General features: G+C 50.5%; 1 protein-coding gene across 1 annotated transcript; it reads right to left on the bottom strand.

Annotated features, from left to right (window-relative positions):
- Nucleotides 1-9,671: 9,671 nt before the first annotated feature.
- Nucleotides 9,672-10,684, bottom strand: LOC119364087. The gene has a single exon (XM_037629492.1). It carries the CDS (start codon nt 10,549-10,551, stop codon nt 9,973-9,975), a length of 579 nt encoding a protein of 192 aa, XP_037485389.1. The 5' UTR covers nt 10,552-10,684; the 3' UTR covers nt 9,672-9,972.
- Between the last annotated feature and the right edge of the window lie 1,477 nt (nt 10,685-12,161).

The raw sequence follows: 12,161 nt of genomic DNA on the forward strand, positions 1-12,161 counted from the left end.
CTACGCCACAAATGCAATGTGCGCTCTGCACGAATGACGAGGTGCAGGTCGACTGCTACCTTCTCCTTCTGAGCTACTCCACAAATACAATGTGCGCTCCATCCTAATCTGCAGGGACACAGGTCGACTGTCATCTGTGCTCCATCCCTACCTGCAAGAGCGATGAAGTGCAGGTTGACTGGACTTTCCACCTCAGAGCTGCATCTCAAGCATTAAAGTATATTCCGAGTGAAAGACAAAATTCGCTCGAAGGCAAGTGCAAGCATATTCAACGATAAGCCAAGTTCAGATAACACCCTACGGATTCGGAAGTACTCAGGCACCAAGCCTGTAAAAGTTTATCGGTTACAAAACCACTCGGCATTCCGAGGCAAATTTAAGACGAAGCATAGAAGTTTTTTACTCCTCAGGTGGAGGACTGGAAGGCGCGACAAACTGGTCCAGGTCGATTCCGTCAGCAATCCGAGTGGCAACAACAATGAAGGTCTCCATGAAAGATTGGAAGTCATGCTTCTTGGTACTGGCCACCTTGATGGACGCCAGCTTGTCCTCTCGCGCATCCTTGCAGTGAACACATACCAGGGACAGAGCAACATCAGCACCACACCTAGCGGAAGACTTCTTCCATTCCTGCACTCGACCTGGAACGTCATTCAGTCGAGTCATTAAAGACTCGAGGTCATTTTGAAGCGTTTCTCTTGGCCAGAGTGTCGTGTCGATCCGCGACACCGCAACCTTCAGTCGAGCGAGGTAGTCAACCACACCGGCAACACGAGCCTCCAGTCGGAGCATGTTCATAGCGGCTTCATCCTTCACTGGAGAGTTGATGGGATCCAAGCTTGTCTCCACTCGACTGGTCTCCTCCTCAAAGTTCTGGCAGAATTCTGTAAACACAATTCGAAGTTAAGCCAACAGTTCCACGACGAGTCAACGATAACAAGTCAAGTCGAATAGAAGAGATTACCTTCAAGCATGAGGAATAGCTTCTTGGCGAGCCCTCCCAGATAAGCCTCCAGCTCGTTCTTCTTCCCCGCCAGTTCGCTAGCCTTGTCACTCAGATCTATCTTGTCATTCTTCAGTCGGCTGACCTCCTTGTTGGCCGCATCGAGAGCAGCTTTTAGATTGGCATTCTCCTCTTCAAGTTTACTGACTGAAGCCAGCTTTTCTTCTGCGAGTTTCGTTTTGTCTGAAGCCGCTTTCTACGCCTCGGCGAGTTCAAGGTCCTTCTTCTTCAGAGCCTCCTTCAGTTTATCTGCAAAGTGACAATGAGATCAGAATCAGGAATGGACAGAAAATAAAGGCAGTCATCAAGATTCTCACCAAACATACCTTTTGCTTCCTCCTTTGACTTCGTGAAGTTCTCCTGGAAAAGCTTCAAGTCAAGTTTGAGCTGGATATGTTTGTTCTCCAATTCAGTATAGCGAGCCACAAGCTCGCAAGATTTCTGTGAAAGGTCAGTCGACAGACATCAAAGATAGGTCACTTTCGAGTGACTAAGAGAAAAAATCATAGCATTTCTAAGACTACAGCCGAATCAAAATATTCAACAGTAGTCTCGGGGACTACACCCAGTGGGTGCACTCAGCGTGCCCCCATTGGTTCTACCGACTCGGTCCGATCAGTCGACTGAAAGCGATTAAAAAAGTTCTGATCCTATACCATAGCTAACTGCCAGCAGTCAGCCATGGTATTAAAAAAACAGGTTCTTCAGACCTTAGTCGACTGCCAGCAGTCGACCATGGTCTCGGGGACTACACCCAGTGGGTGCACTCAGCGTACCCCCACTGGTTCCAAGATTCCATTCGACCAGACCGAGTGGAGAAGTTAGAAAAGAAATTCAAAGTGTAAAGACTACAGTCGACTGCCAGCAGTCCACCATAGTCTCGGGGACTACACCCAGTGGGTGCACTCAGCGTGCCCCCACCAATCCAAAAATTCAATCGACACACCCAGTGGGTGTACAGATACGAAGATCTTCAGAAAGAAGAGTTTTCAGATACCATATCCTAACAGAACAAGCGGTGACCAACTAACCTGGACGTTGCTCTGAAGAGCTGAGCTTGCATCATAAGCCGCTTGGCTGGCATCTCGGATTGCCTTCACCTGCTCCATCATGATCCCCGCCTGGCATATCGCCTCCTTAGCAGCACCCGCTTGGTCCTCAGGGACGTGGTGTGTAGCGAAAAGGGAAGGCGGATCAGCAATCGATGACGAAGGACGAGCACTCGTCAATGGCACAGCAAAGGACACAGAAGTCTGAGTGATGTTGCCACCCTCCTGAACCAGAGTCTCGGGTGCTGATGTAACCTGAGAAGTCTTGCCAGCGGGCGCCTTTTTATTCCTCCTTGGCCTCAGCGACGCCTCATCGTCATCGTCAGGGAGATCAATGACATGAGGTGGAGCTACAAGAAAGATTCAAAGTTAAAAATGAGGATCCAATCGACCAAAAGCGAAACTACAGAGATCATACCAAGGTTGGAGGTGGCAGCATCTTCCATTTCTTGGTCTTCGTTCCTGGCTGAGGTCTCGGAGGTAGCAGCACTGCAGATTTCAGAAATCAGTCGGTTAGCCAACGAGTCGACCAAGAGTCTGTCCATGCTAAACGAGAAAACACAAGTTCTGATATTACCCGGAAATGGTGGGAATGGCCATCCTCATCTTGGGCAGGGCCTTCGTCGGCTTTGATGACGTTGCTCATGGTTGCTTCGGTGCTTTTTCAGTCGGCGCTGGAGAGGTCGTCCGAGGGCGTTTCGTCGACTGCCCGACAGACGCAGTAGCCTTGCCACACTCGACCGCGGGGTCGTGGGCGAGCTTGGATCGCCTTTCCGTGCGAGGAGGGTCGACTTCTTCCTCCTCCTCCTCTTCCCCGGAGCCGTCGTCATCTTCATTCTCCTCACCATCAGATTGCCACTCCTCCTGACTTTCACCTCCGCTCCCCTCCTCCTCCTCGACCTGTTCTTGCGCCCCGTTGGGCATCGAGTACATCTCAGTAGTGGCCTGGAAGGCAACAAACAAGACAAAAGTCAGTCGACTGATTTTAAACAAACAGGATGAAGAGAACAGGATCACAGTCGGAGATGCAGAATTGGACCTTGTCTACTTCGTATGATTGGTCGAGTGGAGGAATCCTCCTGGCTCCTCGGGGGTTATCCTTGTTCCCTGTGATGGCAGTCATCCACCTCTCCAGCGTGGCATCCTCGACCTCCTCCGGGTGGATCCGAGTGGTGTCTTCAGTGCCAGAATACATCCACATCGGATGGTCTCGATATTGAAGTGGTTGGATGCGTCGTCGAAGGAAGACCTCCAAGAGATCCATGCCGGTCACCTCGTCACGGATAAACTGGACAACACGTTCGACTAACACCTTAACCTGCGCCTTCTCTTCCGGGATCACCTTCAAAGAGGAAGGCTTGCTCACTCGATCCATGGAAAAAGGAGGGAGTCCAGTCGACTGCCCTGGCGTCGGCTGGTCTTTGCAGTAGAACCAAGTCGACTGCCATCCACAGACTGACTCGGGTAGGATCATGGCCGGAAAAGAACTTTTTCCCCTCATTTGAACCCCAAGACCGCCACACATCTGGATCACTTGGGTTCTCTCATCACTCGGATTGGCCTTTTTCACCGTCTGGGAGCGACAAGTAAAAATGTGCTTGAACAGACCCCAATGAGGCCGACAACCCAAGAAATTCTCGCACAAGGACACGAGAGCAGCGAGATACACGATGGAGTTGGGTGTGAAGTGGTGGAGTTGTGCCCCAAAGAAGTTCAGAAATCCCCGAAAGAAAGGGAGAGGCGGCAAAGAAAACCCGCGGTCAACATGGGTGGCCAAGAGGACACACTCACCCTCCTGAGGCTGCGGCTCCCACTCCTTCCCCGGTAGCCTCGCTGATCCATGGGGGATCAGTCCTTCATTGGCCAGATCGTCAAGATCTTTCTGACGGATCGTCGAGCGGATCCAGTCGCCCTGGATCCACCCCTGCGGCAGACCGACCCTTGACGAAGATCCGCCCCGACTGGTCGCCCTTCCCTTCGCCTTCGCCGTCGCCTTCTTCGCCCGCTCCAAAGTCGCCATCTTCTCCTTCACCATCGTCGCCGGCGAAGCACGCATGGAGTAGCGGCGCTGAGATGGAGGCGAACGCGGTGGATAAATCTGAGGAAGAGGGAGAGGAAATGAGAGCGCACTATTCAAAAAACCCCGTCCAGCGCCTTATATAAGGTTGCTTCCGAGTGACTGACTTGTAGGCCCGGGCGATCCTGTCAAATCCCGCAACAGTCGCGCGCGCGATACGTGGCGAAAAAGGTCGTGTGGAGATCGAGGCGTTCCTGCCTTATCCCATCCGAGTACCGCGGCCTCCTCCGCCTCGCGCGCTTCCCGAACTTCGGATCCCGCTAAATCCGCGAACTGCAGAGCAACTTGTCCGACGGGAGCCGCTCTATCGTTCGGAGATCTCCAAGTACAAAAAATTCACTCGACGGATACAAAGAATGGATCAAGGCGACTGAAAAAGAAGTTGGTGCCGTCACCTAAGTTCATTGATCCACAACAAGACATACTCATAGCACAACAATGGGTCGGAAGAGTTCTCAACTCCTTCCCAACTCAAACCTCGATCCATTTGGGGGCTAATGACGAAGCCATGTACCTAGGGTAGGGTCATGGACCTGTCCAAAATACCCTCCCCAAGGACATCCCTAGAATAAACCACTTGTCAGTCGACCTGGAAGGATTCCACTCGACGGACTTGAAGACACTCGACCATGAAGCCAACCACTCGACAGCCAGGAGATCTAAAGTCAGTCTACACACAAACGGTCGGTCATTAAGTAGCTTTTATGGTCATCATAGCACTTTATGTGGGGCGTTACCAGTAACCCCCGATCTTAATGTACTTTAAACCCTACATAACTGAGGGCCGGAGGGGTCTGGCGAACTCTATATAAGCCACCCCCCTCCTCAGTGTCAAGGGTTCGCACCCCTGTAACTCATACGCACATAATACAGTCGACCGCCTCCGGGCTCCGAGACGTAGGGCTGTTACTTCCTCCGAGAAGGGCATGAACTCGTAAACATCTTGCGTATACAACTACTCCATAGCTAGGATCTTGTCTCTCCATTTCTACCCCCCTATTCTACTCTCAGACTTAGAACCACGACAGGGCCCACCCCACTGAAAATCAGGGGGGAGAGAGATTAGTTAGTTGGAAAGATTAAGTAAAGCCCCGTAATCGTCCGTGCGTGTAGGATTATTGCAAGTGCAGTATAGAGTTTTTTTTTCTTCCGAATTCTTTTTCTAGTTACATGTGTACACTAGGCATCAATTGCAAGTGTCGTCCCCGACTGCAACTACATGTATTTCAACATGTGTAAGCTACCTGCCCGCCAAGTAAATCAATCCCGCCATTTTTGCTGCGGGCCAAAAAATCCAACACCCCGCCTTAGTTTTCTCTCTAGGGTTCACTTATTTGTGCTGAAATTACCACATATAAAGAGGTCCAAGTGAAGAGACTAGCCCAAATGTAAGATGAGCGACCTGGGGCATCGATTTTTTTTTCTACATGTGTTGTGTTTTTGCTCAAGCGGAGCCCAATTTTCGGTTGCTCTGAAATGAGGGATTCCCTTTTTTCTTTGGAAATTTTCGATGTGTCTAATGAAGATGAAATGGCTAAAAAAAAATTAAAGTAGCTTGTGGTCGGTAATTTTTTGGGGTAGCTGCCGTCAGGTTCCCGAGCACCTCTGTTTCTGCTCTAACTAAAGGGCAGAGCTGATTGTTTTCATAGCCAAATACACAGATCATTTTTTGTGTGTATGTTCAGATCTGATTTTGTAAGAGGAGCTTATGAAGCACATTCTCCTCGATTGTACAAAGTATTTCTCGCGTATGTCGACAACATGCACCAGCAATAGTGTGAGCTAGACATGTCGGTGGGGTTTCACCTGCTGAACCCAACTCTAACCAAAGTACAGGCACAGAGACCAAGCTGGCTTGTGCATGCAACAATTTTAATGAAGCCCCTTTTCACAAAAAGAAGAAGAAACGAAGAAGAAGCAGGGGAACGAAAAGGTAAGCCAGCGTCATTTAGCTACAGAATAGGCTTTTTCATTGTCTGGGTGTGGTCTTTTTTCAGTTCAAACAAACAAACCGACAAAAAGCCTAAACCAAAAAAATAATGGAAACACTAACGTCCACACATGTGGGCGTTTGCATCTCGCCTACACGCGTGGATCCGCGTCCGTTTGTGGTTGCACGAATCTTGGCATGTTTGTGGTGTCACGTAGGACTGGGCTGGTGTGTGGGCATTCACCCGGTCGCCCACACGTCCGTTTCACCACACGGAGGGGTCGGTGTGTGGGCGTTTAGCAGTTCGCCTACACGTCAGTTTTCACTCACGCAACACTTAAATTGTTGAATGCGTTACTTTTACGGAAAAACTAACGCCCACACATGTGGGCGTTTGCAGATCGCCCACACACCTCCATCATCACTCATTTTGCCACGTATGAATAGATGACGTCAGCAGAAATCTTTTTGGTTTTCGGCTTAAAAATGTTTTATCTCCTAAATAAAAGAGCGAACTAAAAATCCGTTTTCACCATTAAATCCGTCTCGACGAGATCTTCAAAACTAGACCCCATGTTGATATGTTTCGACGATTTTTTTTGCCCAGAAATTGCCATGATGTTTACACTATAGTTGCCATAGTGCTTAAACTAAAGTTGCCATGTGGCAATTTTAGTTTGTAGATCATGACAATTTTAGTTTTTTGATGATGGCAATTCCAGTACTTTGACCATGAAAATATTTTTTTATTGAACCATGGCAATTTTAAGTGCATCTATCATGGGAATTTTAGTTTATGGTGCATGGCAAGTCTAGTATCTTAATTCTTCGTTTTATAATATGTTAAAATTCGCTTTTAAATGTAAAAAATAATAATTGAAACATATCATGGCAACTTCAGTGTAAATATCATGGCAATTCATGTGCAACAGACATGACAACTTTTAACAAAAAAAATTCGCGAAAATATATCGATATGAGATCTAGTTTTGAAGATCTCGTCGCGAGGGATTTAATGGTGAAAACGGATCTTAAATCGGATTTTTCATTTAAGAGATAAAACATTTTAAAAACTAAAAATCTGAAAAGATTTTCGCATGCATGCATGCGATGACATGACAATCTATTTGCATTAGAAACGTGTGGTGCGTCTTCTTTCCTGCCACACGTGTGGCAGTTATCGACGTCCTACTTTTATGTATAGCATTGCTTGATATGTTGTGTGTAATATACATGTGGACACCTGAACAATTTTATCATCGGTCCGCCCCACCTCAAATTTTTTCCGTCCTCCGCCACTGCATGCACGTAAGCAGCTGGCAACTCTTTTTTTACATGGTAACTGTCCTAGCGTGCTTGTGAGCACATGTCAACTCTCTCAACTGCCTAGTGTTAGTAGGTGGCAACTACTAAAGTTTTAAAATCATGGCAACTGCAGTAGACCAGACCATACATGGCAACTGCAGTTAAATGAACATGGAAGAGGGTCAGACCATGGCAACTACGGGGACGCTAGTGACTGTCACGCGGGACGTGCGGGGAGGCCTGACGTACGGGCGTGTGGTCGTTATCTATTTTGCCCACCCGTAGGCATGTGAGAGGGACCGCGGGAAAAAAAACAAGACATGTGGGCATTACTTGCGTTTACCCACATGTAGGCGTGTGGGCTGATCTTCTTAAACACCACACAAACTGTTTGGGCAGACCCTTTAACGCCTACACGTGTGGGCGTTATAGGTGTCAAAAACAAACAAGCTCACAAAGAAAAGCCATAACTCAAGCCCATAATGGGGAACTTGAACCCACCGACCAGGAAGCAAAACGGGCCAAATTAGCAATAGGTTACGTCAGTTGCGAAGTTTCAGTCTGACCAAGTCCCAGACATACCAAAAAATAAAAATCTGCATCAACGGAGAGTTTTTTTTTTTGAAATCACATCAACGGAGAGTTAATTGAGGATTACGGCCTGATCTTGACATGGCAGTTATTCATTGCATAAGGGGGAGGAGGGGCCCCACCCCCGGTGAAATTGCGTGGTCTGTTTCCGAGTGGGTCTCAGCGAAGTTGTTGACGTACGCGAGCAGGACTCGCTGAGACTACGAAACTGGTACACCGCAGAGGCCCCCATTTAGCTTGACTTGAAGGATCTGTCAACTGTGTCCTCGCCTTGGCCCTTGTCCTCGTCGTCGGCCGTCAAGCTCGCGTGCGTTCACGACATGCCGCCGCCGCTGACGTTGGGCCATAATAACATCATTTTGAAGCACATCCTGGAACCACCCGATTCCGTGCGTGTGGAAGAAGTCAGCAACGCCCTCCGGCAGTCAGATCGCGCGACGGGCCCCGGCGGAGGGGAAAGGAAGGCCGGCATGAGCAGCCAGGTGATGCTCGTCGCGCCAGCTAAAACAGGACAGCTTGTTTCCGGAGGTTTCACTGCGGCGGCGCGATCGGTAAACGTCGTCGACGGCCGAAACGCGGCACATATCGGATCGGACCGCCAGGAAACCGCTGGTTCTTCCGATCTCTGCTCGGATCGCATGGCTTTCATCGGCGATGGCGGGGAAAGGAAGGTTAGATCTGTACAGACTTACGCGCACTCGTCGCTCGAAAGGGGAGAAGGGGCCATGGGACGAGTTGCCTCGCCATCGCCGGTGACGGTCGGTGATGGGGCGAACCGTGGAGAACAAGCTCCCGCTGCTGAGAGAAAGGATGCTCGTGTGGGCGTTGCTGAGTCTGCTCCCGCCGCAGGGAAAGATATCAGGGTTTTAACTGTGGCCATCCGTTCGCCGTCCAGATCGCCCACGGCGCCGCCGGTCGACGTCATCGCCGGCCAAGACAACACGGTCAGTCGGGTCATGAAAGCAGGGGCAAGCGGCAAAGTGTCCGCGGTTGATCAAGAAACGGATCTACATTCTCCTAGGGTTCCTTCTGGGGAACACATCCCTTCGTCAGCACTGCAGGACAATCCGATCGGGTCCTCGACGTCCTCATCGCCAACCACCTCCACCTCCGGCGACACAAACGGCGAGCGCGATCTCTACGACATAGGAGTTGCGGCCGCGTTGGCGATGGACACCAAGGAATTACAATCCGAGATCGCCAGGTATCTCAGGCAGGAGGCCAATAGGGAACAGAGGCCGCGGCGGCGGGCAAGGCAGCGGAATGCCCCGGCGCCGCCCGTGAAATTCTCCTTGCGTCTCTCCGCGCAGGAGGCAATGGAGGACGTGGCGGCGGTCACCCTCGCCAAGGACGTCAAGTTGGAGTTGGAGGAGGCCGAGGGGATGCCGGCGCGCCGCAATGCAAAACGCCGACGACACTGATCCTACGGATTACTGGTATGCGTTAGCTGTTCTGTTCTTGGCCAAAAGCAGAGGCATCCGTCCATAAAGCTAGCGAACCCTTTTTCGTTGTCGTGTGGTCATCAGCTTGATTCTGCTTTTCTTATGACTGCTTGAACTGTATGTACTACGTGTTGAGTTCAACTCTCGGGGATTAACAGAAAATCTTAGTTGAAGCTAATTTGTTCAGTTGCCTGCAATACCCGTGTTTGTTCTTCAAGAATTTGTGATCAGTACGTGTTACATTTCGGCTTGCTAATACAGTATATGCCGTCTATTTATTTGCTTCATTTATTGGTTTTTTCCTCAAAACTTGAGCACTTTTACAATCTTCCCCCAGATTAAAGAACAAAAGAACATGAGTACGTAATGATTAAAGTACCACGTAGGAGTAGTAGACCTTGGCATCCCCACTAAAACCCTACCAGAAGATAAGCATCTTCTTGCCTGGCTTCATCTTTTGCTTCTACTTACATGCATGGGCGTCCAATTAAGTTAAACATAATCTTGGCTTAAGGAGTGATGGAGCTGGCGCCATTGCATACTTATGAATAATAAATCACTGGAGTGGAGGTGGATCAAGCGCTCCTCTCCATCATCTCGCAGAACCTCTTGAACGACTCGAGCTTCTGCAGCTTGAGCTGCTTGTGGATCCGGCGGATGAAGACGTCGGCTACATGGTCGATCTCGTCCTCCAGCCGGAACTCAGCCCCCTCCCCCTCCTTCTCCTTGGCGTCGCGCACCACGTCAATCACCGACCCTGGCGCGTTCACCAGCTCGTCGTCATCGTCGTCTTCCTCGCGGAACAGCGAGTGCGTCAAGTACTCGTCGTCGCTGTCCTCCTCCTCCTCCTGGGCGGCCTCCACGTCGCGCTCCGTCACGTAGCTGGGAGACGTGTAGAGCACGATGGCCTTCTTGCCGCCGTCGTCTTGTTGGGCGGCCTCCTCCTTGCGCGCGTGGTCGTCCTGGCCCATGATGGCGTGGATCTTGTGGTTGATGGCGCTGACGAGGAGCTTCCTGTTGCGGAGGATGCCGAGGACGAGGAGGCGCGTCTTGAGGGTGCTGGTCTTGGCGCGCACCGTCGTGGACTTGGCCTTGACCACGGCGACGATGGTGGACAGCATCTGCTTGAAGAATGTGGAAGCCTTGGTCTTCATCTTAATAATTATAGCTCGTTCTAGCTAGCTTGCAAAAATAAGAGGAAGCTGTGTGTGTGGTGCCGGAGGGGAGAGATTATTATGATCAGATGCTTGCTGCGTGTTGGTTGTACAGTAGCGCAAGGTGTGTGTAGTTGATGCTTGGACATGGAGTTTTGACCGTGGGATGCCATGGGTATATATAGCAGTAGCAGAGGGTGGGTAGGGGTGAGCAATTGCGAGTGGATGTCCTAGAGAAGTTTCAGCATCGCACGAAAGCAGGTGAGCTAAGGAAAGGGCACCAACGGGAAACAATGGGTGTGTGTGTGTGTGTAACAATTAACAAAGCCCGCAGCCCGCGGGCCAAAGGAAAAGTAGTCAAAAAGATGATGGGTATGCATGCATGCAAAGGGCTCCTCGTGGGTAACAGTTGTCCAATGTTTTGGCTAACCGGCCGGTCGGGTTCTTTCCTTTCAAAGAAAAAGCTTTAGGTTATCCTGTTTTTAATAGTTATTTCCATGTCTGTGTAGTAACAAAGTTCATGGTGAGGTGTTCATTCATGAATATGCTACTAATAAGTTTGTGGCCTTTTAACTTTGGCAGTATTGTGGTCATTGTGAGTCAGTTACTCACATTATTGTAGGCAGCTTGTTTCCGCTTGCTTAGCCATAGCTAGTGAGTGATGGCGCTGTTGTAAATTGTGGGACCATCAACAACACATGAGATTTCCTCGCAAAAAAAAAGAAAAAAAGAAAAAAGAACACATGGGATATACCGTACTGGCCAAACGGTTTGGTAAATGTCAGCTGGGACGGTGCCACACTCAACGTCGAAAGGGGAGGTAAAAATTTGAGTATTCTGGGAACCGCGAGTACGACTATAGATTAAGCAGCTCTTCTTCTTACTATAGACAGGGTAGGGTGATTGGGCGGAGCTGGTCGATGCTGCGTGCGTGCTTGCATGTGGGAATCCTTCGCCGCTAAGGTTCCCATCCCAAATGGCCATGGCACAAAAAGCAGCCGGCGCCGCGAGCTGTCGAATCGAATCGCCCGCGTACAACCATGGACCAGCAAGCAGGCAATGGCAAGCCCGCGCAGGGCAGCGTCACGCCGCATGCATCCGCAAGTGGCCGGGATCTCGGCACAGGAACAGCTAGCTAGCACCGACCGCAGTTTGGCCACAAAGCGGATCCAAATCAAAAGCGACCTGGCTGCTACACGACTCGTAACTACTCTCCGTTACTAAGAGCAACTCCAATGGGGCTATCCATTTCATCCGCCCGCTGTCCGTTTGAATCGACGCGGACAGAAAATCGGCCTAACGCGCCGATCCAAACGGACGCGCGTCCGCTTTTTGTCCGCGGGCGACCCATTTCCGGCCCATTTTTGAGCCTGGTTTGCGACGGACGTGCGCACGTTCGCCCTCTCCTTCCCGGGCCCGCTGGTCTGTGTCACATCGCCCTCCCTCATCCAACAGCAACTCTCGCCCTTCTCCTCCGTCCCCGCCACCGCCTTCCATTTTTGCCGGCGACTCTGCCAGCTGTCGGGGCCTCCACATCGGCCCAACTACGCCGCCAACTCCCACGTCGCCCACGTCGCCCGCCACCGTCGTCTTGCAGCTGGGAGCCGACT

This window comes from Triticum dicoccoides, chromosome 2B (genome assembly GCF_002162155.2).
Source record: "Triticum dicoccoides isolate Atlit2015 ecotype Zavitan chromosome 2B, WEW_v2.0, whole genome shotgun sequence".
Taxonomy (NCBI): domain Eukaryota; kingdom Viridiplantae; phylum Streptophyta; class Magnoliopsida; order Poales; family Poaceae; genus Triticum; species Triticum dicoccoides.